The sequence below is a fragment of the Anopheles gambiae genome, chromosome 3 (assembly GCF_943734735.2).
Source record: "Anopheles gambiae chromosome 3, idAnoGambNW_F1_1, whole genome shotgun sequence".
Classification (NCBI taxonomy): Eukaryota; Metazoa; Arthropoda; class Insecta; order Diptera; family Culicidae; genus Anopheles; species Anopheles gambiae.
The window spans coordinates 15,347,367-15,375,265 of NC_064602.1; the positions used below are offsets into that span (position 1 = coordinate 15,347,367).

The following is a 27,899-nucleotide window of genomic DNA, read 5'->3' on the forward strand; positions in this document are numbered from 1 at the left end:
AAGATTGTTCAAAACGGGGGATTTTCTGTAATTTATATAACGTCTGGAGGTTTCAAACAAGATTGAGTGAAGGGTCATTAAGAATTGTTCGACACTCACTCGAAAGTTGTAATAAAAAAGGTATAGCGCATAATCTTATTATGGAAGGAGATTATTTAAAAACTCTGTTGATATTATCGGTTTCTTTCAAGTGAGTTTCGCTTGTTTATTTAGTCTTCGGCATTGACGAATGATGATCCTGCCTATTCCATTATGATTTCGACTCGGTTTAGTTAGAGAAAATGAACTCCAAATGAACTCCAAACATATTCTACTCGTCTTAATAATATAGCAATATTGAGGTGAAATCTCGAATGGAAGGATCCTTCCATAGGCCCTTAGGAACAAATCTGATCTAAATCAAAGGAAGTCATGCACTTTACTTCAGGGACTGGACCGCTTATGGTTGTTATTGAAGAGAGTTACGATCCTGTGAAACTTAAACTCATCATGCATTTGGACAGTAACAAACCCTTATCCTCCAATTATCGAAAGAGTGACCTGACCCACGCCTTGTCTTCCATTAAACTATCAGATCGGTCCTCAATCACGACAGGAATCTGATTTCTTGTATCAGGATTTTGAACTATTTTATTCATTCCATTTCCATCCCCAGTGAAATTTACTTGATTTGATGTATTTCTTGATGTAGTTTGATGTATTTAATGCGTTTTCAACTATAAAATTCTTTCCAAAACATCTCTCATTTAACTTCAGCTGTTGTAGTTGCAATGTGTTTGTATTTTATATATTTTTTTCGCATACATATGTTTTTCTCTACAGCTTTGATGATGGTTATCGTGAATGATCCAGTATGTAAGTTTGCATATGAGGCTTATACATCGTTTTGTTAATTAATTTGCCTTTGAGAGTGTTGTGCAATGTTGAACCGTCCATTAGCACAGTTCAGCTACCTCGTAGACCTTGTTCAGTTTGATCGATTCAACGCATTGTACTTTCTAGCAAAAAAAAAGACCTTAAAAAAGAACCATTGAAATCCACCGACAAAATGCTTTTCATGTCGGAACAAAAAAGCGAACTCATAATTTTATCGCCACAAACCACCTCGCTTACAATGTAAAGCGCCGGTAAAGCGTTTGCATGAGTTGTCATATCGGTTCGCCATCGCGTTCGTATGACCCTTCCGCCGACATTTTAATGTGTGTTCTTTCGTTTAGCTCGAATGGAGCTCTGCTGTTGCTGGATGATGAGTTGCAGAATCAAATCGGTAGTCCTTTTCGCCTGAACGTGGGGAGATGACCGTAATCAAGCGAACCCAACAGCGCTGCGGATGCGAATCACTTAAGAAAGGGGGAAGTGGCAAGCAGTGACAGATTGCCGCGATCACACGAAGGTGACCAAATAAGCTACGGGGACGTAATGTCCCAACAACTGCTCGATCGAATGTGTGAATTACGCTGATAATTTGCAACAATTTACCAATGTGTCAATCTGCCACCACTCCTCACAATGTCACCAATTCCTTTATGCATGAGTATACAGGAGTAAATAAAACAGTATAGGAAAAGGCCACCGTGTGGGGTGCGTACCCTTCTCCTGCTTTTTCGAACGATGACCGTACTAGGGGTATCGTGCTTATTGGAAGAAATTTACCTTTTGAGCTTCCCCACGTCAACCACAAAGTGACAGTTTCCGTGCCGGGCTACATCTCGGACAACGAAGTCCTCTGCAAGGGTTGCCACAAGATAAGGGTGTCCTCTGTTGTGGCTTTCCTGTCACCTCAAGCAGGTTCGCGATTGTGTAAGAGCCGCGATTGCTGTGAGTTTGCTGCCCGGGACCTCTGTCTCCTTCTCGGGCAGGTATCGAAAACTTTCTCCCAAGAGTGATGTGCCTGGTGGGGGACTAAAGGTTTGGCAGGGGACGTTAAACTTTCTTGCATGAAATTTATTCAAATCGCTTGCGCTTTACAATGAGCGATATTTTTTGGGCCGCAAAAATTAAAAGTTGGGCTTTTTTTGGGAAGTTGGATAACCGTTTCTTTGGGGGTTCAATGATCGTTGAAATGGGGGAACAAAGGATCCTGTGTTCGTGGGGCAGGATTACACAAAAGGTTCATGACAAATATTTGTTTGTAGTTTTCCATTAAATGTATAAATGAAGTTTTGGTTTCGTGATATTAAATACTGCAAATTGGATTGCTTAAAAACATAAAGATGCAATTAAAGTATCAAAAATTTAATTAAATTATATTACGACCATTGTTAATGAATGTTTCCTGGTGAAATAAAAATACACAAGCCCAACACAAATTGTGCCACTGCACAAGAGGTACAAGAAAACAAGAAGTGAAATCGCTAGAGTGCATATGCACCCTGTGCCGTGCTGTTTTAACATTTGCATCCGAGTGCTGGACCGTAGGCAGCTAATCAGAAATCTAGCTTTAACCCCACACAAGCCTCCGTGTTCCCGTTGCATGGTTTGTGGTGGATTTATTTTCTCCCTGAACTCTTTCCTGCTAAATAGATTTGCGTTTGCGATACTGACAATTTGTGTGTGTGGTTGGCTGGTTTGTGGCAGCAGGAAAGGAAAGCAAGGCCCATACGTGTCTTACTGGCGGTGATCACCCACGGGGAAGGATTGCATATGCAGTAGTTTGCGCCCTCCTTACGTTCTAGCCCGTGCGCATACATGCGCTGGTCAGTAAAATCCGTTCCTGCTGCTATTGCTGCACATTTACGGAACGAGGTTACGGCATTAATTCTATTCTGCCCGGGCTAGATGAAACGCGCTGATTTAGGTACACAGCCTCTAAGTAGGGTTTAAGTACACAGGAAATGATGATGATAAAGCCCTAGATTATCTCTCCATCTTGGTTTATATAAACTGCCCGTTTTGCAATAACAATTTTCATTCATTTTCGAACAAAAGAGTCATCTAATAGTATCGTGTGTGAGACTGGGCGACAGGACTGTGCGTTTAAATCTGAATTTGAACCATTGCATTTGAAATCAAGCATCCTGATTGGTAAATGGTTTAACCTTGTTTGATGAACTTTTTATGGCTAACAGCAACTGCTTCGTTTTAAACATATTAGAACTAAGGAACTAAAATAGTAATAGACAACTCAATCCATTTCTTTATACAGGCAAAAGTAAATGAAAGCATGATCGGTTATATTATATTACTTTAATTATCTCAAACATTGCGTATTCTGTCGAAGCATTTTACCTGATGATAATTCATTAAGATGAGGGAATTTTCTTTTACTTTATGAACAACAACTTAAAACGTGTCCAATACTCATAGATATCCCATTGTGCATGGAAAAGATTTTGTTTTATAAAAATTGCAATAAGTTGTTAAAAGTTATCCCAAATTAAGACTATCACAAAACTATCATATGTAAGGTTAATAAAGATTACTAATATATTAGTCACTTTTGTTTTTTTTACTAATCAAAATACGTTACTACTAAAGAATGCTGACTAAGCGCTTTATATTATAACAACAGTGGATGTGATATATGACCAAAGCTCGGCAACCAAACATGATCGACTGTTACTGGTGTAGGAAGGTAATCCTCGGTACTTCGATACTGTACTCAAAACATATCATCATCTAATTAGTTAAAGACGACATATTCGAGGTGATACAAAATAATTCAGCTAGTAAAGGAAGGCTTTTGCTTGGGACAATGTGACTGTAAAAGTAATAGTTCGTTATACGAATTCCAGAATATCCTTATCCCTAGACGATAACAGGTGCAATATATAGCAAATCGATAAATCCTATAGTGTCGTCTACGCTTGGTAAGATGTTGTGTCAGTATCCCACCATTCAGTAGGAAATATAAAAGAGAGTTGGATAGTAGCATCAAGTGTGGAATAGAACCATGAAGAGTAACCAAAAACCAAGTATCTTGGTTGGCAACTTGGTCATAGCTTGTACATTAATCTTTATATTAGGAAGCAAATTTCAACATACTTTTACATAAAATTTTAAAGATGTTAGAAAACTGTACACAAACATTACTTTATTGCCGTAATTAATAAACCCTGTTTAACACCGAACCTGCCATGAACCAGTTCCCAACAAGTGCTGTTTAAAACCTCAAGCACCGCTACCCATTTAACCTATTAATCTGTTACCGTAAAAAAAAAACACACATCTGCCTATTGTGCTTTATCGTTCTAGATCTCCCGCGTAGGTCTACTACTACGGCACGCTAACTCTCCCGTGCTAGTTATCTAGCGGCTGGTGCTTGTGCTTGATTAACAGCGCCAGAAATACATCGCACCAGCGTGCTGGGCTGGTAGGTCGTTGGCGGGAGGGAGGGGGCCTTAACTCAATAGAGCTTATTGATTTTAATTCTGAACTTTGCACGATCCATTACCCTTCTATCGTGCCACGTTGGGCCTCTCTGCCTGTGTCTTTCCACCTTCATCATCCTACCCCGGACGGGGGGTAATCGCACACTGCTATGCCTAAAGCAGCAAAATCCAATCGAGAGAGGGACCTGGCAATCGCGCACAATTGGATTGCGAATGCAATTTCGTGAGTGCATGATGCAGTTACCGCGCTGCCCCTTCCTTCCCGCTGCCGCTACATCGCGCGTGTCTTCTTCCCTTCCTCCCTCTGGTGGGTTCATTCTTGATTCGCCTGCATCGCGATGTTCCTGTGGCTGTTTGTCTGCCTGTCTGACTGTCTGGCCCCGGTCCTGGTTTGTCTATTTGTCTGTCGACGGGTTTGGGGTGGGTTGGTTGGTGTTGAAAGTTGCAAAAATATATAAAGTCCCCGTTTTGATTCTTCCTCTGCCTATGTGTGTGTGTGTGTCTGTCTAACATTTTCTGGCAGTGTGTGTGTGTGTGTTGGACATCAGGACACACAGGGAGGAAGCGACCGGTGTTTTTTTTGCTTGCACGATTGGCGAAATATGAAACTTGTGCTTAATTTTCCCAGGTGAGTGTGTTGGTATGTGTGGCATGGTTCACAGACAACATAATGCGGGAGGGAGGGTATCACTGGCAGGCAGCCCGAGGACACACTCGAACCCGGTCGCTTGACACTTCACCTTGGAGTGTGCGCTTGTTGTACCGATCGGAGTGGGCCGCGTGTGTTCGTGCGTTCCGAAGTTCCGAACTCACGCAGCAGCGAGAAGGGGGAGCTTGGTGGTGATGTAGACAAACATGCCGGCATTATTTGACTTAACGGTACCAGCAACACGCGGGTCATCCATTGATTCAGTTCCGTGTGTTTGTGTTGGAGACTGTGGAAGAAAAAAAAATTGTACTCCCCACAAAACACCTTCGGCGGCATAGGGTGACTAGCGACCGTATGCTGTTCGCGTAGCAGCCTTTACCGGTTCGGTGTGTGCCGTTTTGCGCACCTTGGCAATGCCGAACGGTCGCGAACTGGGAAGAATAGCGATTTACTTCCGTGGCGCTATACTTCTTGGTTGCTTTTTTTTGCCCACTACCAATATAGAACATCGTGAGCGGAACAGATGTGCGAAGGTTAGATTGGCGGAAGATTTGCGGTGCGTTTCGACGATAGAAGAGACATATTTTTAAAAGCAGCGCTCTCTTGGCTGAGAGTCAGGAAGCAATAATAATCTTTCAACGACTTGTGTTGGAATGTTTTAAAGAATGATGAATTACTTCTGATGTCTGCGGCCGTTGTCTTGACTGGCTCATAATAAATCTCTTTTAACTACTTCCACTAAAACGTTCCATCTTGCCGGCTCATTACAGAACCATGCAGTAACATTTAATCAATTCCCGCATGTCTATCCATCAGTCAACGGACATGGAACAGTACTTTACTCGCATATCAAACTCTCAGACTCCCGGAGCAGAGCACACCCGTAGATGCATCGCCAATCACATCAGAGGCTAACACACCCAATGATGACCTCGTCGTCAATCTGGTGAGCTGCATTTATCAGCATCATCCGCTTCACTGTGTCCTGGCCACTGTTGTTGTGGAAGAGAAAGCCGGAGCTGGTGGCTTGACGCTTGCTCCAGCAAAGGTCATGTACGCGAGCGGACTGATAAGAACGCCGATGCAACAACTGCGATGAGCTCCGCCGCCCGCCCAGAGGGTGGATTGGGGTAGTTAGCTGCTGATGGTACTTGATTGGTGCGCGTTTCCTTCGGTGTCCTTCTGATAGACGTTGTGCCAGATTGTTCAAGACGTTGTGCCTACAATGTTGCAAAAACAGTTTCGGACCAGTAGAGCTCTCTCGCTCTCTGTTTTCGGAAAGTCGCTATCATCATCACAGTAAATCGTCATCATCTTTCGAGCTAAAATTGGAAGCTGACCATACGAGTTTGAACTTGTTCTTGAGTTGGCTGCTTATGTGGGTATTCTAACGCGTGTCGAGCAGGCGTGACTAACTGTTCTAAGATGGTGCACCTCGATGACACGTATGGTATAGCCGTATTCTCTCGCGTGCAACACAGGCATAAATGGGGAATTTTTAAGTTTGATGCACCAAATTATGTAAATTTAAGAAACAACATCATAACTAAATGATTTTAAACACGATTTGTGAAACAAATAAGACATTACGGCCAACCATTAGCATTCTCGATGGTTTGTAGTACGTAATTGGCAATTCAGAAGTCCACATAACAAATCATTACAGTTTGACAGTGTTAAACTGTTACTAATATCAACCTAAACTATACTTTATTTGATTAATAGATCCCCATTAGTATACGTGTAATATTTCATGACTGTTATTCGGTTGAATCAGCCCCTACAGCAATTTCCGAAGCGGTTAGAGACGGTTCTTTTTTCGAACGTGACGTGTCAGCCTTACATTAGCTAATTTTTACAGCTAGCCAAGAGCAACTTTGACGGGCATGACTTGGACCCCCAGTGTTCAGAACGCTCTTGCCGATCAGGGCACAGTTTAGTGAACTCTCGCGGCCTGGGATCCCGAGCTGATGACGCTGACAAAGTGAAAGAGTTCGCTTCGCCCCAGTTGGAACTTTCTAACGCTTTGCCTACGATTCGTCGCTTTATTTTTCCATAGAAAATCGTTCAAAAAAGAAGAGACGGAATAGGGGTTGAAGCAGAAACGGAGGGGTTGTGATAGATTGTGCCAGTGTGTATGCAAACTGGAGTGGGCCGGAAAGCTAAACGCGATCCTAGCACTGTAGACCAAAAGCACACCCCGCGGCGCTGTGGAGCTTGATGGCGGTTTCTTTCTGCCCTTACCTCTCTAAACTTCTCCCCTTCTCTTTACTTCTGTCTCATCTATTGGTTTTCCCTTCCATCGGTGCACCAACACAGACACACACATACATATACACAGCTAGTTGATAGAAACACTGCGATGGCTCAATCGCACCTCAACCATTCCGCGCGATTCGTGTGTCAGCTTTTAGCGAGGTTAATGTATTCCTGTCGCGCTCTGCTTTCGCATTCAAAAACAACACCCCGATTGGGGCTGCAACACACACACAGAGAGACACAGAGAAACACATGCACACACGTGGGGATTAACCGGCAAAAAAAGCCGATTGAACAATGGTCGATCTATTATAGAGAGGCGCGTGTGTGTGTGTGTGTATTTGTGTTTTGAATCCGATTGCCTGCCCGAAGCATTATTTCATAGCCCTTGTTCTTTGCGTACCCGTTTGTTGTTTTACTAGTCTTCTTTCTTCTGATTTATTTCACTACAATTGCCTAACCGGGGATGTCATCCCCCATGTGTGTGTGTTTGCTGTTTATGCATTCGTTTTTTTTCTATTTCTGCTTGTGTTTTGTTTTTCCTTCCATTGCTTTGTTGTGTTGTTGTTTTTGTTATGTGTTTTTTCACTGTATCCGTTCTAATTTTGGGAAACTTTCGGTCATGTCAGTTAGTTCTTTATAAGTATTCTTTATGCACCCGATTTTTTTAATTTTGTTAGTTAGGTATGTTTGTTTTGGGGTCTTTTTAATTTACTTTTAGTTTACTTTTTCTGTTCCAAGATTTTATTTTTGCGTTAGTTAAATGTTTCTTTTTTTTAATTTATGGATGGGATTTTGTTTATATCTTTATTATTGAATTTATTATTATATCTTTATTATTTGCTTTTTAAGATGAACAAAATTTGATAACTCGAGAATTATAAAAATTGTGAGAAACTTTGTTGTGAGAATTTTATTTTATTAAAGTAACACAAACTATCTGTACAACTAAAAAAAAACTGTGAACCCAGTAAAACATAAAAAAATAAGCTTAAACAAATAAAAAACGAACAAAAAGCTAGAAAAAATACGAGATGAAATAAAAATAAGGCTCAATAAATGTGTCCTCTAATTAAAAATCACCATTGACAGTATATCAATATACTTTAACCATTGTTGTGTGTATTATGGAAATCGATGAAGCGATTTGTTTGTATCGTGCAATCCGTTCGATTCCATTAAAAGCAACAAAGGTCGTTGCAACCTTAGGGCCTCCGAAGTCCGTCCATACCGACCCATGCCATCACGGGCTGTCGGGATCTGTATAAGGTTATCCCATGGCCTATGCCGAACGAGGGGTTCGATCGCCAAATGCGTGGCGGCCTGCAACTACCCCCTACACCCTTCTCCGTTTTCTACCAGCACTACGTGTGTACTAATTCTATTGCGTAGCAACGTGACTTCGTTTTTGTTGTTTTAGAATATTTTGAATGTGTTTTGTGTGCGCACACACTCCTCCCATTTAGACCCTTCTGCCTCTGGAGAGAAAAAAAAATGGTGCCGATTTCTACATCGCGATGCAGAATTTGCAAGTATAAGAAGGGCGGGGAAGGGGAACATCTCCTCCGGCGGGATTCGCTGCGTAATGCATCTGGCAGCGTTGGGAGATGAAAATGAAATGAATAAAATTCCAATTCCAACCGTGTGTACCGCGCGCATCGGGCAACACAATAAAGATGGCGGGACGGTATTGTACCACCCCGCGGTATTGGCGTAAGCATCCAAACCAAAGCTTACGCGGGTGAATGAGTTAGCAGCAGCGCGTACATGAATTAATGAACTCTGCGGATGGGTTTGCTGGCATTTGTGTTGTGAAACAATATTTTATTCATACAACGTACCGGTACCGATGAACTCCCGCCGGGGAGCGACTACACACACGGTTTAGTGCTAACCAACGGGCCAACGGAGAGCCCCGTTGCCTGCCAGCCATCTGGTGAGTTGTGAAGCGCACAAAATTTTGCACAATTCAAATCTGTTGACAATAGCGTCGCAAATTCTCCCACCCACCCCACCCCCCCCGCCAGAGGTGGAGGTGGTGATGCACCTAAACTCTCGCGGCGGGCACAGATGTGCCCGCAGTGAAGAATGGTGAAAATGCACACCGGCTGCGAAATTAGTTCACATTCAAATTATCATCCAAAGTTGGGCACAGCGCTTAAACAGCACGGCGTCTCGTCGCATTGCTAACAACTTCTACGGTTTGTGGTTTGTGGATTGTCTTTCTTTTCTTCAGCACTTTGTTGTGCGGAAGATGGCTAGGAGAAAGGTGACTCGGGGATGCATCATTAAATACATTGAAATGGCAATTACTAACTCCAGGAGAAATGAGGTGCAATTGTTAGGTAATAATAGGTGTGTTGGCTTATTTTCGGCAAGTTTTTTGTTTGTTTATTTTGTTTTGAAATCTGTTTAGTGTCTTTTGTTCTTGTTTTGTGGTTTGTTTTGTTTCTGTTATATTTCTTTTATTTCTATAATACTTTTGCATTGTTTTATTAGTTCTTTATTTTGATATTGTCCTTCATATATTGTTACTTGTTATACTTGTTATTACTTTCTCATGTAATGCTTCTTTTTCATATTACATTTCTTTGAATCGTCGCTAGACATTCTTCCATGCCTTTTAACTCCACCTCACGAAGAACAATGGCGTGTACTGCTGTGCTTGATGTTGATGTTTTCTTTCTCCAAAGCAATGCTGAAAACATCGATAATCGGTGCACCAAACGCATTCATCAAGCCAGCCCCACCAGCCCAGCCCCCCTCATCTGAATTGCGAAACATCCTACATCTTTTTTCTCCTTTTTAGATTGCGAGAGACGGGCGGGGCCGGTTGTGATTTGCATTCGTGCTAAAGAGAATTTCAATTTTCATGCTAATTCTTGATGAATGCTATCGAAAATCACTCATCTGCATGCGCTGCGGCTATTCAGCACACTTACAATAATATGCAAAAAAGGTAAAACCAAACCAGCCAGCCAGCCAGCCAGCCCTCCAGCACCCATTCATATACAATGCATCACCTGAATAGGGGTTGTTGCAGTTTGTGTGGATGGTGCTGACGATGATGGCTCAATAGCTATGGGCGTATATCCTGTTTGTTCGGTTCGGTGGCTATATGGTCTAACTTATCTGTTTTGGGCCACCTTTTCGGATGCAAAAATAAGCGTTCTTTCCATGTGTAATGGGCTCGTTGTAATGAAATGCAACGAGGGCGAGTGTTTGTCCAAAAATCGGTTGCAAAATAAAGCACCGGCTTGCAGGGGAGAGAGGAGGGACCATGGGAATAACTAAACTGAACGATATCCAATCCAACTCGGGGTAAAATTGTCATGCTCTCTTTAGACAAATCAGCAATTACTTTGGTTGCGGTATTGCAAAATCATGTGATCAGAGTTGTTTATTCGTGTATTGAGATATCTCCAAAGTATCACTTTTAAATACTCGTGATGTTAAAAATGTTAGATCTTATTTGTTTTACCTAATACCGACAATATCTAATGTCCACTTAATGGCATGATCGTCAATGTCTAATTTTGAATGAATTTATGAAACGCTATGCTACAGCTGCAAAATTATGAACCATATTCTACTCACCTTGTCCTGTTCCTTACTTTTTTAGGCATAACACATAACGTTTGGTGCGCCTGGAACATTTGGCTGAGTGGTGTAATGGTACATGCGCCGGCTCCTGTAATTACCGAACATGTTTCCATTCTGTCCATCGTTGTCCCAGAACCGAGTATCCGGTTACGTCTTTGTAGTATCACCATCTAAGCCTTGTAAGCTTAGACCGTTATGTCAGGAAGGAAACGGTAATACATAACCTTTCCATTCATGCCTAAACGATATGTTGGTAAACGAAAAGTGATGCTTGAATTACAGTAATGCACTGAAGCACCTCGGCACACGTTGATCCTGTAACTCAGTACCGTAAATTGTGTATTTATGTTTTAACCCGGCGGGGGTAAAAAGACTTCAACATCATTGCTATCTATGAACTCCTTGTATTGTTCATTTGATACGTCTTATTGAATACTGCGTAATATACATCAAAACGTAGAGCATGGGATGTCATGTTCATTTCTGTTTTTGCTTATAGTCATCTCTGTTTCATTCGCCTCTATTAGATGTCATATAAAAAAGTATTCTGTTACTCACCTATTTGCAAATTTATTTCTTTTACTATGCCATATTGCGATCGATATTATGTGACCATTTTCACCAATCATATGAACCTTCATTTGATCACTAAATTAACTTTTAAAAGTTAATCTTTAATACACAATGAAGCTGTTCCTTTTTCACAATATTAAGATAAACCTGAGCATGTCCTTTTCAAGATATTACAACATGTGGAGTTATTCGTTGTAGTAACATTTAATTACAATTATTAGATCTACAATATAGTTGTAAAATGTCTTGCGCCTGATCTGATATACTGATATTTTATCAAAATTGCCTTTAAATTCATTGCAAATGAAAACAACCCCCATTGGCTAGCAGCAAGCTATTTTGATTTACATTTTTATACCAAAAAAAGCCATTTACAAAAATGCGCAACCAATGCAATGCAATCCATGCATGCCAAAAATAGCGAGAAATAATAAGAACCACACAGGCAGCGGCGTGCGCAACCGCACCAATCGTTGCAAACAGGTTAACGCACCTAGCGGTGTTATTGTTGGCACTGTTGGCAAACAACGTTCTAAGGCCTCCTGGTTGCACCGTACGTTACAGTACTCTACTGGGTGGGTTCATTCTAGTGGATGGGGATGGGGCTTTCCTTTATTTTTGGAAGCCTTTCGCGCAACCTTCGATTCCGCTTCTGTTCGCTCAGTTACCGAAATGTAACGAATGAATTAATATGCCTTCCAGAATGCGCCCTGGCCAGCAAACGAGATGTTGAAATGTGAAGCAAGGCAATCGGGAAAGATTTATACTTCCAACCCCCCCTCCCTCGTTGGTGCTTCCGTTACAAACGCCTGCACACACAGGTACCGGTTCACAATTAGTTGGTGTATTGAACCCATCGAACGCGCAGAACATTGTTCCGTCGTGGGGAAGCCATGGTAGGTGAGCATGTAAGTGACGGGAGAGCATTAGGGAACAACCTTCCACCAGAAGCGTGTGTGCTAAGGGTCGTTTAAAGGCCACACCGCAGGCATTAGTGTCACATTTCGTGCGCAGTTGCTTGCGGGACGGTGTGATGATGGTACCAGACAGTATTGATTCACTTCATGCTCCAGGTCCTGACCACCACCGCGCGCGCCCGCCTCGCAAACTGAGGAATGGTTAAGCCGGTCCAACACGTGAGATAAATGTGTGGACACCACACTGTACTGTGTGTTTCTCGGCAGTACATTTGGCTAGCCGATGTACGCGCTCGATGGTGTGTGGCGTGGTGGCTTAACGTTTTGGCGATCGCTAATGCCCGGCTCTATTATGGCTGCCTAAGGCAATGACGACGACGATTAGTTCGCCAAAGCGGACTGACATTTATGGCCTCAGCTACTGCTACTGCTGCTTTGGGGCTGCTACACTCACGTGCCATTTGCACGCAACCTCGTGTGTGTATGTGTGTGCTGTGCCATCATCTTGCTGTAAAGGGAGGAAAGGGGAAGTGTGTAAAAACGTTACATGGAGTGATGGGAGGGGTGAAGCGGAAAATAGTACAACCGACTTTCAATCGAATGTGTCTTGACAATCGATGACGTACGTAGCTAGTGCAGCTCGTTTGACGTAAAAGTATAGGACACAAACACACACACATGGTTGTATTAGGAAAGCACATGTTGCATGTTGTCATCACGGGGCCGCATGTCGATCGACACCGGTCAATGTTATGAAAGGTGTGTAGATGGCATATTTTGTAATTTGCTGGGCTTAAATTTGTTATTCCACTGCACATTACGATTGCAACATGAGAGGGTGTATTGGCCGTTTAATTGAAGCACATGTACATATTAGCTGATCGAGCTAGTTTTGTGCAACTCTGTCTTTTGAAATCGAAAATGTTTCTTGTTATGTGTTGCTTGAAAATATTATTTCAACACTGTCTTGCTGTTATAATTTTCAAGTATTTTAATGTAATTTCTAACGCCAACCAAGTGTTTCTAGCGCTCGTTGTGGCAATGAAATTAAGGGACATATTTTCCAATTGTTCATAATTTTACTTTAAAAAACCAGCTTGATATTCATACATAGGTCCCCTTTGTTCCTTAACCCTATTATTGTTGATTTTTTACGGTTTATTGTTGGAGCTGATTCTTAACTCATATCGGTTCAACTCATTGAATGTATTCCTGAATTGTGATGATCCATTAACTACAGCCAGCGCATAAACCGGTACAAGAACTGATTCCAAAGTTGTAACGATTATGGCACAAATCCTGAACCTATCCAGATATACTACTACTGATCTTGAACCTATATCCTGATAGTAGTACCAACTCTGACGCTGGAATCGTCCCCGGTACTGAAACTGATCCTGGAACTATCTCAATTTTATAACTGATATCAAACCTTTTCTAGATTTGGAAGTGATCCCGAACCTTTCCGGATACTAATACCTACGACGGTACTGGAACTGATGATGATGATGATACCCACCTCATACCCCTGCATAGGTTGAGATGACGAAGCTATCGTTAAGATAATAATGTTTAAAAAGAGATATTTCTTTAAAAAAAAACAAATATATACAGACGAGGAAGTTAATGTTAGACCAAGTAGATTGAAAGGAAATTGCCACAGCACAACACAGGTCTCGGATCTATTTCGATACTGGAACTGTTTGCTAACTTTTTGCAGTCTTTGAACTGGTGCTGTAGTTACCTTGGTATTCGAAACAACTGTGTTGTTAGAACGCATTACTGTAGTGAAACTTACCACAAAGCTGGTACAAGTTAACCGGGTCTATATCGGTCCTGGATTTGATTCTGAATTTAAGGTGTTGGAGCTTTGCTCGGAACTATTTCAAGTCAGGAATTGATTCCTGTCCTACCCTGACTAACAAAATAAACGTGATATAATGCTAAACGGTTCCCAATTGAGATTTGCTTAAACTGAGACAATTTTAAAATAAAATTATACTAAATCAGTTTGTTTTAAAATATTATGGTAATGATTACACAATTGCATTAAATGATCATTTCTAGTCTAATGAATTGGAAACGCTGAGTTGAGCTCCTACAATCAAATGAAACGTGATCCTCAACTATTGTTTCAATAATTATTGGGTGTATTTTTTAGTTGGTGTGTGCTACGGTTAAAATATTCCACGATTATTCACCATCTGTCAGGAGAAACGGCTCATTACACAAATCCGTGCGTCAAGAAGGGCTCATTTCATTCGGTTCTTTATTCGTTTTACATCAATACGTTACTTTTGCGTTTCAATAAAAAGGTCCAACGGCCCTTTGGTCGTTAATTTCCACAAAGAGTGCGATCGTTCCTCCCGGACCCACTACTAGCACTTGCCACTGCGCCACACTACAATTTTGTTGGGGCCTTTGTTTGGTGCGAATTGGCGCATCACTAATCCACGTTTGTTGGATGCTCACCACCTACTCAGCCACCCCCAAAAGCCCGGGGTGGTCACCCTACGGCTTTCGGGTTGGCTTTGTTTTGCTGGCAAGAGCTTTACCATTTTATTGCCCGATCTTCACGGGATGTTAGCTTTGCTCTGTACTGTGTGTTTGTGTTTGATTTACTTCGCCCGTGTCGTGTCCCCTTTGCCCCCCCCCCTCTTTGGTAGTGGTGTGTTATTGTTCCACACCTTCTCACTCTCCGTTTGATGTTATCCCGCGCACAAATGGACAGGGTTTTCGGGGGGCAAACTTGCGGATATTCTTATCCGTTCCTCTTCTACGGCACGATGTGTGTGGGTTTGTGTGTAACGCAGCTAATGTGATTTGGGTATTATTGTCTGCGTGCCGTTTGCTGCAGCACGGTGGGTAGAAACTCATCTCTAACGAGCCACTAAACTTTCCCCACGAAACGAGCATTGAACGCATCAGCAAAAGATAGGCATCATACTGCTGCTGCTGGTGCTGCCATCATCATCATCACTCCATCACACAAAAACCTGTGTATGCTGGGTACATGTTTAGCTCATTAGGCGGCACATATGCTTGGCGGCCGTGAAGCGTGTCATGCATATTTTGCTATTCAAATTTCTGCACATAACAACCGAACCCAATCTCCGGGGTGTTGCAGTCGCACAGGTGATGCAGACACACACGCACATAGCATTTGGCGCATCTCGGTGGTGCATCTAGAGCAGTTTGATTGCGCTCGTTCAGAGGTTGATGGCTCTTCACGCATAAAGATGGTTTAAATTGGTTTTATTTTAATGTGCTTTTTGCTTTATTATATGTCTAGTTTTATTACCCTGTTTTACAGTTGGCGGCTGGTTGGAGTAATAAATGAAATAAAAGCAATAGAAAATGCTTTTTACTATATATTATGCACCCTGCATCTCTACTGTGATCCCCTTCGGCAGGTTCCAAGCTAGTCGTTTAACTGTGGTCGTAGTATGATAACTGCAAGTGCAATATTCTCCTGATTTACGCTATTTTTACGATACTAGGAGAGGCATTCCATCGAAGGCACATAGTTAAGAAAACAAATATATATATAGTCTTTAAATGTCCTATACACCCCATGTTTTGAATTTCCTTTTACATATCAGAATTTATAGTCCCTAAACCTCCAAAAATCATTGGTCTCATAGTCACACAACTCACACAAGTCAACAACATGCCCGTCGTGGGTTCAAGCTTCGTATGATTCGTCCCTCCGTGGCAAATCTTATTAAGCCTGCAAAAGCTGGTAACAAGAAGGCCAACACGAAGCAAAACCTTCAAAAACCCCGTAACTTAAGGGTTTTTTTTGGCAAATACTCTATTGATGCAGTATATGTCATTTTCGTTTTATTTGATATTTCGTAGCGTATATTCTATTACATAAACGAACCGAACAGTCGTCAATTTGATACTATTTCAAAGGATCGTGGAAATAATAGATGAATTCATATAAGTGATATTATCATTTAGACGATTTAAAAATGATTTTTGGAGCTAAATAATAATACTTTTGTAGATTGTTAAGGCTTTTTGAGCAGCAACAGTTTATCTAAATTCATAAATCAAAATGTCATGATTCAATACATCGTTAGAAGGCTGTTAGCAACTTCATAATAAATAAGCAACGATCCTATGTAGGCCAAAGCATCATTCAAGAAGTATAACGTAATCCATATAAAGTTGGTAATAAATTGAATTAATACTACCTACCTTATACACCACCCATTTATTTACATTCTTAATCCGGTGCTTCCCTTTAATCATTGCAAAAATAAGCCGACAAACTCATTTGAAATTCCTGCCTGTCTGCTTTCACGATTGACGTTCCGTCTGATAAGGAAATCGATTCGATCCTGGCACAAACTAACGCGATTAATGCACCGTGCTAAGTGCACCCCCCCCCCCCCCATCTCAATGAACACTCTCTTCACCCTCTCCTTGCTGACGTAGAACGATCATCACGGTCCGGCTAGTGACGTACAATTCCGGTACAGCAATCGCGCTCCGCCTGTTAACGCATTCGAGGAGAAAAGTAAAACGTGTAAAACAAAACCAAATGATGCCGTCTTAACAAGATGAGCAATGGGGAAGGTGACGAAAAACCGACTGAAAGAAAGTCGTTGTTCGTAAAACGGTTGACGAAACGGATATCCGTGACGAGTTCTGGCATGGTGTAAGGCCCGAAAGGTCTTCCATCCGTTGACAAATCTTGGCGCCAATCGCCCAGGTAAACGTAGATGTTGGTTTTGGGAATAACGCTTTTCCACTAACGGGGGCGGCACGATGACGTAGAAACGATCCGTTGGCAGGGGGCGGCTATCCAGAGATAATGGAGAAGCGAGCAAGTTTTCTCAACCTTGTTCCACCAACCACCAGCACCTCTGCACCATGCCCCCGGGGCATTTCCCCGCAAGCTATAACTTTTCCAGTGTTTGTATTTTATCTCACGTTGGCACAACTCCCTACCCTGCACCATCCCCTTTTTTGGGACTACCGGTTCGATCATCATCCGCTTTGTATAAGGTTAAACAAATGGCTCATACATGCAACCCGGCTCTGACGTAGAGCCCCCCGAGAGAGCAGCAGTTGGCGGCAGTTAGTTCTTACAGTTTGGTTTAGCTCGATACATCGCAGTTGGCAGTTGCACTATGCGGCTAGAGCTAGTCTAGTGGAGGGGAGGTTAGCGCTCGACCTGCTGCCTGCCTGCGCGTTAGGCAATTTTAAAGTTGATCCAGTTGCCGCTGCTGTTCTAACTACTTGGCCGTGCTTTGGCCTTACGGTGAGTGTGTTTCCGAGTGATGTAACATGTCACACGGCGCAACGGAATCACCAAGAATCAGCAAGCAAAGTTTTGAAGTGTTGTGTGCCGGTTCTTTACATCAGCAACACGAACAGTAGCAGCAGCAGCAGGTTAGTTTAATATGTTGTTGCAAAAAGTGCGTGCGAGAACTGGTAGTAACTTAACGAGCGTGTGAGCTGTTGTTAACTCATTGCACGGCAATCCTTTTCCAATTCCGATTCACTTCCGGTGTGTTTTTGTTTACTTCTTATTACCGTGGTGTGTTGCACGCTTAACGTGTGAGGTGAGTGCTGAAAGAGGGAATCCAGGAAGCGTACGCATGAACTTCCTCATCGTGTTTAACCGCCACAGGTCGGGAAGAAGTGCCTTCGGTTGATGACATTGAAGCACCGTGTGCCATGAAGTCTACACGGTCGGTGTACGTACGTGCGGCCAGTGTTGCGTGGGATGGGGGAGGGGGTGGTATCGAGTGGTATTGAGTTCTTTCAAGGCTTCTTCTGCGTTGATGTGTTTGTGGATATGTGCTGCACGCGTCGCCGCATTGCCCTTATTGTTGTTACCGATTGCGTACGTACAGGTGTGTGGTGCAAGTCGGATGTACACTGCAGCCGGTTCTAATTGTCTTATGCTGGATGACGTCAATCCGCGACGACAGGGACCTAAGGTGCGTGCCTAATGCGGAATATTGTGATACCGTTTCGTGGGCGTTATTGCAGAAGATCCTGTAAATTATCCTTCTTTAAACGTCCATCGTGTTTGTGTGTGATTGGTTAACGATAACTATTTATTTCGATCTATTGATCACTACAAAACATTGATAAGGCAACTCTCTTTTTGTAACAGAGTAGTTCTAACAAAGTGATTGGCCAAAACTTGAAAAGGACTGGATAGTTTGAATTATGTTTCTTTTTGTATTGAAGTTTATAGTTACTTTAAGTACTGTACAGTGATATGCGAGACCAAATTTGAAAATATCGTTTTTATTATTGATATTGTTTGTCGATTTCACCATCATGGAAACGTCTACCTTTTTGGTGTGACGACTATATTTAAGTCTTTGTAGGAGCTGGTGCCTTTAACGGAGAGTCTTAATTACACAGACACTAAACTGAAAACAGGCTTCAAGGTTTAACAACAAAAATACCCTAAAAAGAGACAGAAAGTGTAAAAACACTCAATATGTACTATTATAATGTCAACATAATCACCAGTATCGCTTGATAAACTATCGCTGAAATGTTAGCAGTTATTGAAAGACAATCACCGTAAAATAAGGGTGGTTTGTATTAAAACAAGAGCCATAGCGGCCACTCCGGGGACTCTAGTTTGGGGAACTTCTCCTCATAACAAGCACTGACTACATCCGATTACCTGGTTTAAATCTAGTCCAATAAGCTCTTTACAAGACAGACATGGCCGTGACGGTTGTTTACTCAAAGACGAAGAAGAAGAAGAAAATGTGATGCAAGAAATTCACTAATCTTTCGGATTTAGTAACATTTGTTGACGTGAATTTCTTTCTCTGATTTTATGAAATATTGAATTGGAGCGAACAACATGAAGTTCTCTCCACCGCTTAACAAATGTTCTCACTGGTATGTTTGCTTAATCGAATGAAGAGAATATTTGTTAAATAAATATGATTTATCAATATGAATAGTTAAAGTCAATATGCATGTTTATGTATGCTCATAGTTACTCGTGATGATCTCTTAGATGTTTTGTTCTACTATGAATCAAACAAGAATTAACTGGCGTTTAGGGATTTAAGAACTCTGCACCATCAGAAACTTTACAATAACAAGCCTCGATCATTTTCTGATTTAAGTTTATCAAAAAGTATAGATTTATGAAGAGTTTCATTGTAAATCGTGTTAAAATCAAGTGTAAATTACAATGACTCTTCAGCATTATACGTCGTAGACGTATAATGAGGCTTTCGAGGCCTTAATGTTATCTATCTCATCAAATTTTAGAGTCGTCTGGTGCTAGCAATATTCTAATTCTAGTCAAATTTGTACAGCTTTAATACACCACAAAGAGCTTTCGCCAGCCCCATCCGCAGGCGCGAGCAAACAAACCCAAGGTAATCCAAATTGCCATGCAATATAACTGTGTCTAATTTTGCCCCAATTAAAAGTCATATTGCATTAACAGTTTTCCATTCCATTCTACCCGTAGCTAGGCTAACGTTACTACCACCTCGCTTCCACCTCCTTCCCACTACCACCTATCAGATCCGTGCCGCGCGGTTTTGAGGGCCATTTTCATTTAGCAGTTAGGTTAGTGGGCAATTTTCCTAAATTTTCCCACTCGACTGTGCCGTTTTTTGCTTCACTTCTCAATTCATCCTAGAACGGCACTCGAAGCTCTCGAAGCATAGGAAGCTTTTTTTTCGCCCCATACGCTGCTCTACTTCAATGAGAAGGGGGAAAACACCTCGTATTTCGATTTGCTATGAGTTTCTAACTTGTGTGGAACATTGGAGATCACGGCGTAGAGTGTGGTGCTGCACCGGTACTACTACTGCCGCGGACCAAGCTACAGCTTTAATGATCGTTATTGATCTCAATTTGCAATTAGAAGCGGCACCTTCAGCTCGCTGTTTATGTCTGTGTGTGTGTGTGGAACAAAAGTTTTGGGTGAATAGACCGCGCGTATGCTCTCCCTTTTGTGCGGTGATTGCTTGTGTTCGACCGTTGCTTTTGTTTTTTTTTTGTTTCGAAGGTTTACAACCAATTGAAGTTGGAGCAGTCAAGAAGTAGTGGGAGTTAGATTTTAAAATATTTCAGTTTTTTAATGAATCGAAATGTTTAATGTACGAAATATGTTTAAAATTTTTTATATTTTTAAAAGTAATCCAGTATTCCAACACTATGTAGTTGATGTAACCCTCTTACCCGTTGTACTCGATCCTCAATGCTCGATCGCTCGGCAGCATTAGTGCTCTCGATCGCAAAACCACCGATCAACGGTTTGAGGGCCACGTGAGGATTGTAATTCAATTATTAAGCGGGCGAAATTCAGTCAGCTTTTGCAGCAACAATTAACCAACGCTAACCACCACCACAGATGATCATCGCGATATTGAACACATGTAGACAACACAAGAAAAAAGAGAAACACAAAATATGTTATATTGAATGCAAAATTTACCCCCCCAACAACCAACGGGTTCGCTGTCTGTTGTCTGGTGGTGCCGTATGGTGTAGATCTATTTTTTGGAGGCTACTGGCTAGTCATTATGCTGGACGGTGGTGGTGGTGGTGGTGGTGATGGTCGTTTTTTCGCACTCATTTTGTGCGTCCAATCGGACTGGCTGCTGGTACGATGGATGCAAGACGGACGATTAGTGGTTAAACTCCGTTAATTGTGCCACCCGACCTGGATACAGACAAAAGCGGTCGCAGATGAAGGTAGCGCGAGAGACGAGATGGAATCGGTTCCAATGCATTCTCGCTCCCAGCAGTAGTGGTCGCGTCATTAGAATACGTTTCGATGGAGGGACCATGGCTGGGATTGATTTGGCATTGGTTTAAAGTGCGTCTTTGAGGAAAATGAGATGTTCTACTTTTCCTTTGGTTTAAATGTGGTTCAGGGCAAGATGGAACGTTCTTTTCAACACTATTGTCATTAGTATGGAAGATATGACCAAGGTACAGTTCGTTTGTGCCCTCAGAAATGGATCCTGTCTCGGAGTCTTCATCGCTAACCCACTAACAACCTCTCAAACAAATTTAGAACATTTATTTTGTCTTTCTTTTGGGAATTTCAAAGCAGCACTCCTGTTGCTGCCAACTTTTACAGATAAATTAAGCACCTTTTTGGTGAGATTCTTCCTTTTTATGTGTGTTTGTCAGTGTTCTAGTATGGAAATTTCATACATCATACAGGAAATTTGCAGCTTGTGCGGTACCGAACCCAATCTAAAGTCGACAAAAATTCTCCAATCCCCGACAAGGTCCTGCAGCACATCATCGAAACCGAAACTTCCGATGTCAACCATGTCGAACTTTTCGACATACTGAAATAGGAAAAAAGCAAAATGATTGTTCCAAATGACACACAAAGAGCTCGGGCATTTGTAATGGTTCTTACACCCTTCCGATAAGGACAGTTGGTTTTGTTCAATTGCTTCGTAATGATGTACCAAATTTCGTGGCTCGCGTGCATCTCCAGACACAGATTGAAGGCGCTCTTGGTGTACGCCGTCGGGGTCCATTCGCCGTGGTCCAATTTGTGGGTGTAGATCGAAATCTGTTGTGACGTGAAATGAGTTGCGATATCGTTCTATTCTGTGCTGGAAGAAGCAGAACCTTCTACCTACCCCCCACGGTGGAAAGATGTCCTGCGTGAACGTCACCTCACCGTTCAACACCAGCTTGTCCTCCTCCGACAGGTAGATCTGCACCTTGGACATATCGAGCGGGAAGGGAGCACGTTTGCTAGGGTTTTCGCACGATTTATGCAACTTGTTGATCTCCACCACCCAAATGCTCTGTGTGTGTATTAATAACAGAATTGGACAGTTGTTAAAGAAAAGGTTCTTACTGAAGAAAGCTCTCAACGGGGCCCTACGTTTGCAGTGTAGATCAGCACGGTAAGCCACAGTATAATGAGGTGGTAGTACCACATGTTGTTAGCACGGAACGGAATCATCTGCCGCGAAGGACGGCAGCACTGGCAACTACTAGCATCCAGTCGGTAGGGAGTTGCGTGCGTGTTGCGTGCTGGACACTAGTTTTCGATAGCCATCGGAACATATGTTGTACAATGGGGTAGGTGGTGTTGTATGTTGGCCGCGATATATGCTTAGTTTGTGCTCTAAACAATGGTTCTGTTTTGGGACGAGTTTGCAGGAAACAATGTACAATGTACACTGGAATGATAAGTGTTGTTTTGGTGGATCATCGTGATAAATGGCAATAAAAGAATCTATAAACATCCGGGGAGAGGTATTGCAAGAGGATCGATAGGCATGTTTGTTTTGCAGTTATTTGTTATTCGTGCAGGGTGCCGGTTTAGGACTCATACCTTCTTTTTCGTCGCACAAATTAGAATACATCAATCAACTGTAGTGGGCCAGTAAAAAATGGGGCGATTTTTTAGGTATTAATTTATAGTATCTAATTAATGTATTGATTATTCCGCTACGTGATACCTAATAACTCTCAAAAGCTTGTCGTTGTACCTGATATAGGCGGTTTTTCTGTCTTCATAAAATATCTTCAGTTTGCTCTGATACTTTATTTCAGGAAATATTTATTAATCTTGCAAACATAAATAATTTCGCGGTTTTTACATCAACATTTAATGATTTCTGCTAAATTTCCGATGATTTTTTGAACCACATATAGGAGATGGAAATTGTCTTATGAACCTAAAACGTTTCCCAGATCTCGTAACTGGACATTGCTGATAACCATGGTTTGTCGGCTATTTAATTCACCTGTGATGGAATGCTTCCTTGTATGTTGTTACCTAGAATTCCCGTAAAACACCTATCAAATGCATGGCTGTAGATAGGAGGCCACATTCTTCGATCAAAAGTTAAATGCAACGGCAATAGCTCTATTTGTTACTCTTATTAAATGACTCTGCAACAAAAGCCAGCAAAACCAAACACAAGTGTACCGGAAAGCCCAATAATATTTGTCAGCGCCTGCAAACTACCAAAGCAAATGAAACAGGTTCGTCTAGTAAACATTGTGCTTTACAGCTTTCGTACTGCTATCAACCAAGATTGGAGTGCCATTCCAGGTTTTAATTGCACCAGCGTGTAATCTTATTCATTAAGCACAACAGGGGAGTACGTGTCTTTGGCGTAGTGCGAATTTTATGGAGCTACAAAGAACTGCGCCCTCCAGAAGGGGCAATCTTTATTACCCTTGGAATAACCGTCTCAGCCGATAAGACAAACCGTACACATACGTCGAATCACCCCTCTGATCAATACCACTACTCTTCAGGTTTTGTTACTGTGTGGGATTGTCAGATAAATGAGTCAGCTTCAACAACAACCGTACCCAAAGCTCCGGTACAGAACACAGAGACAGGTTCTGGGGGGGGCTCTAAAGGAGCTTCGAATGCCTAGCCTTTTTATCACACTTCACTCACGGTATGTTTTACTGGCTGACCATGTGTTTTGTTTTGTGTGTACCAATCAACTATGTACACTCATTGACTCATCTAGTCTTCATTGAAACGGCATTATGAATAAGGTGTGAAATTACGTACTCACGTTGTTCACGTTCCATTGAGTGGCGCCCCTGCAAGGCTGATGAGGTGAGTGCCTAGGGCAGCAATAATACAAGCATCAGAGTTAGCTGTGGAACATCCGCCTCATGTTTGCTTCCCTCGTCGGAGGTAAGCGGTCACGACGGAATCCTGTGTTAGTGTGTGTTTAAAGAAGAAGGAAATGGGGTTCGTTATCTACCGTTTGTCATCGATGCCCGAATATTATTTGCCATAAGTTATTACCGTCCCGCCTATCTGTCACTCATACGCGCAAACACTTACCACACGTTTCCGTTTTTTCCATTGCCTTTACAGACAGAGGCCAGTCAGCGTTGCCCAGTCCGCCCTTTCGGTGTTTGGTGGTTAAACACGGCCAACCTAAACAGAGAAGGTTCGTCGTGCATATCCATCGATTGTGGAGTGAATAAAACATGAATCTCGTCAGTGGCATCGGGGCGTCCATTGGTACGGCTGGCAGAACCGAACAGTCCTCGCCCGATCATTACTTTCTGAGCTGATGGAGGTTGTGTGAAACGACAGCTACAAACCCCACAGGGTATTGTAAGAAGTGTGCATACTACAAGCGGCCAAAAAGACAGAATAAACCCCACGTAAGCAATAGTGTTGGAGGAAGGATAATTTACCAGTGTTCCGGATAAGCCTGTGTGCGGCAATTGTGCTCTCGCTCTCTGTCTGCTTGATTGTTTTAACATCAACCATGGGTAAAATAAACGCTAGCCACAGTAGCTACTGTTACGACAGTATGCTAAAGCGGTCCGATGATAAGTATCTGCGGAGCTGCAGCAGAATCGAACCGATTGACGATCCAAACGAGGATGATTACGATGACGACGATGATGATGATGATGGTGAGGATGAGCACGAGCAGCAAAGCCAAAGGACACGGTCAACGGTATGGCGGCAGGAAAAGCTTGACGAAGAGCTTGGTCACCGAGCGTCCGGTACGTCGGATGATGAGCGGGAAACGAGAACCATCCGGTATGATCTGCCGGAAATACTGGAACGGATCGATGAGAACCGGCTAATGTATCGGGCGGAAGGTAACGCCAACATTGTGCTCTCTCTATCGGACAACAAGCACGTGCTGCGGATGCGCAAGTCCACCGTCGAATGTCGGGAGGGTAAAGGTGAGTTACTTCCATGAATAGTGTTTTCTCCTCCGTGTTTTTGGGGATGCATTTGAAAAGAAACAGTGAGTAAGGTTTGTGTTTTCGCTTTCTCTAAAATCACAGCTGACTCCAATGTAGATCTGCGCCGCTTTGTCAAGTACTCGCAGGTCATTGCGAGCCAGTTCTCCCCATGCTACGTACCAGCACCGAAGCTGGCCCATCTGAATACGTACAATCTGCAGGCGTTCAACGAACGGTTGCGTTGCTTTCGGCCCGGTAAGAAGTTTTGGAGCAAATTCGCAACGATAAATATAAATTATCTTATTAACTTTTTTTGCGTTCCATTTCAGCGATGAGGCTCGGTAAGGAAATACGGGAGCTCGACGGTATCCTGTATCCGGACGTAGCCTTCCTGCCCAAGTGGCTGTATCCTGCGCGTGTGCGGGACCTCAGTCAGGTGCGTTCAATGTTGGGTGGTTAGCACACGGCAAAAAGAAAAGCTTCAGTTTCCTGGAAAGCCAAGAATTACACCTATGTTTACTGGCGGTTGCTGCTATGGTATTGATTCTGGGATAAACTCAAGTGTCCTTTGGAGGCGCTCTCCGTACCGAGAGACAGCGTACATGTATAAATATCTCATTGGTTTTGGGTTCGTTTATATGGTATACCTTTAGCCTCTGCATCTGTGTACGCGTAAGCGTGCCCTCTTGTTGTACTGATGCCATACGAAATGTGTTCTGGGAACAGTCAGGACAGGAACTTTGTGTCTGTGCTGGGCCATTTGTGCGCTTGTGTCAATTTGGTTTCTTGGAATAGCTTTTGTGTGCTCACGCAGAATTATATATTATTAGAGTTGGATTTTGATTTTTCGGAAGTATCAGCTGAAGTTGATTGTTTGTTGAAAGGAAGTTCTTAGCATCAGCAGACGAATATGATCGTGTAACTCACTTTGTGTATTAGCCTTCAGAGCAAACACAATTTTAAGGAATGCATATTACTCAAATATCCAACAACCGACGTCAATTCATTATGCACTCTAAGTCAACGTTGGAACTCGTTTCGCTATATTTCTTGATTATTTTCCATTCTATCGATCGGCACAGGACTCGAAAATCTCTTCCACACCAACCACCACCCACTACCAGACGTACTGCGTCGAAATCAAACCGAAGCAGGGCTGGCTGGCGTACGAATTCTGTGATAACATACCCCTTCCCCCGGAGCCACTGTCCAACGGTGGTGGGGACCTTCGGAAGTGCCGTTACTGTTTGCATCAATATTTAAAGGTAATATCGCAGCTAGCCGGTTGTAACCTTATGGGTTCACCTTCGCCCTTTAACACTCTCGGGGGGTTTCGTTTCATTCCGTTTTTTTTCTTCTATTTGCAGCTCCAAAAGAAATCGATAGCCAAGATTAGTAAATACTGTCCTCTGGATCTCTACTCCGGGTAAGTAGGACCCTGTCCCCGGCCGTGTTACCTCCTCATCTCATTTCTTTCACGAATCTTCCATCTGCGGCAAGGTTGGTCGTACGATCTCAAGGCTTTCGGCCCCGTTTGCCCTCACTCTGCTCTGCTTTTACTGTGTATTTTTGCAACTGTTTGAAACTGTTAAACGCTGCTCGGAACTTAACCACCACTGTACGGCGTGTGAGCCGCTTTACGGATTGTATTTCGCACAAACGCGAAGAATCGCGGTGACCAAAAATAGCGATCGATAGCGCACACAGCACCGAGAAGCGGATTTGCTTTTGTTTTGTTTTGTGTGTGTATGTTTTTTTTTCTTTATTTTCTTCAAATACACATTTTGTGTCACAAGAAAGGTTCACGCGTCAAGTCTTCGAACGGCGAGCAACAGGTTATCGACGGCCGCGAATCCCTGTGCCCGCACGATTAATGCGAGCTCCTCTTGGGTGTCACTCAGTGTCAGTCAGAGCTCCGGCAAAGGTGACCGTTAGGGACCGGGATTTGCAATGTGAACTTCCCCATCCTCTCACGTTCAAGAGGAACAACGTTCACCCCAAACCCCGCCGGGAGCGCGCTGCTGAAACAAAGAATTATATTTTACGAATCGAACTGCCGCCGCGCGCGCTCAAGGCGAACGACAGTATTATCGGTATGATCCGGTTTTCGGTACGGGGCCGGCGGGGTTTATCTAGATCTTTTTCGTGCCTTTTTTTGCCTCTCTTTTGCCACCGGAATTTGAACAACAAAATCCCACCACCGCTTAATGGCCGCTGGGTTTCTCGCGTGTTTGTTGTTTGGTGGTGACGCAGGTTCGGAAATTTTCCTTGTGACGTGCCACCAGAAGAAACACACGATTTAGGGGGGCGAGCTGTCACACGGGCACCGTATCGGCAGGTGGCATTAGTCATAGTGTGTCTCCTGCGCCTCTTCCTCCCACCCGCGGATGGTGTGTGTTATTTATATTGATGAGTGTGTAATTTCCGAACCACAAACCATAAACATGATAGCGCAAGAGTACAAAAAGAGAGGGAAAAATCCCCCGAAACGAGTTGTCATTTTTTCATTTGGTGTGTTTTATTTTGTTTTTTGGCAAAACAAACACGTTTGCGTAGAATATTATCGGCTTTACTATGGCCCGCACAGACCAACACCTCTCGGCTCGCTGATTGACGATTCTTTGGAGTGCATGTTATACAATTTTGAACCCAATTAGCTGCGACATGGCTGCTGATTGTTTGCAAATAAAACGGCAAGATAGATAAGATAGCACTGAAAGAGCTAATTTATTGAACAAACGCAATTTGCAACAATATTAGCACTGCCGAGGACACGAAGCCCTTGCAGCATCGTTGAGATAGCTTTAAATTAATTTTAAATGAAAAACTAATTTTATTGATTACTATCGATTAAAACGTATAAGTTGTAATCGTTAAATTTGT

At 42.7% G+C, this 27,899-nt stretch overlaps 2 protein-coding genes across 5 annotated transcripts in view; one reads left to right on the top strand and one right to left on the bottom strand.

The window, feature by feature from the left end:
- The window catches only part of LOC1275549 (inositol-pentakisphosphate 2-kinase), a 114,024-nt gene that overhangs the window by 79,136 nt on the left and 6,989 nt on the right, over nt 1-27,899 (top strand). For 3 of the 4 annotated variants that reach the window (XM_061655462.1, XM_061655461.1, XM_061655460.1), the window contains 5 exons: nt 24,181-25,013; nt 25,119-25,271; nt 25,346-25,452; nt 26,099-26,281; nt 26,384-26,442. In XM_061655462.1, coding sequence (XP_061511446.1) covers nt 24,584-25,013; nt 25,119-25,271; nt 25,346-25,452; nt 26,099-26,281; nt 26,384-26,442 — 932 coding nt within the window. In that variant the 5' untranslated portion in view covers nt 24,181-24,583. Of the gene's footprint in view, nt 1-24,080; nt 24,101-24,180; nt 25,014-25,118; nt 25,272-25,345; nt 25,453-26,098; nt 26,282-26,383; nt 26,443-27,899 lie in introns of those variants that run through there. The other variant, XM_061655463.1, reaches the window with a different exon arrangement.
- LOC133393941 (uncharacterized) lies at nt 21,363-22,591 on the bottom strand. The gene is made up of 4 exons (XM_061661218.1): nt 22,207-22,591; nt 21,956-22,126; nt 21,727-21,885; nt 21,363-21,652 (listed from the first exon to the last, which is right to left on the bottom strand). Exons 1-4 carry the CDS (start codon nt 22,285-22,287, stop codon nt 21,485-21,487), a joined length of 579 nt encoding a protein of 192 aa, XP_061517202.1. The 5' UTR covers nt 22,288-22,591; the 3' UTR covers nt 21,363-21,484.

What these genes read in the sequence shown, in the direction of transcription:
- LOC133393941 (XM_061661218.1), bottom strand. Translation starts at nt 22,287, where the DNA reads ATGATTCCGTTCCGTGCTAACAACATGTGGTACTACCACCTCATTATA. An exon ending in TGCTGATCTACACTGCAAAC is followed by an intron (nt 22,127 to 22,206) that starts GTAGGGCCCCGT and finishes ATACACACACAG; the next exon opens with AGCATTTGGGTGGTGGAGAT. An exon ending in ACATCTTTCCACCGTGGGGG is followed by an intron (nt 21,886 to 21,955) that starts GTAGGTAGAAGG and finishes ACGTCACAACAG; the next exon opens with ATTTCGATCTACACCCACAA.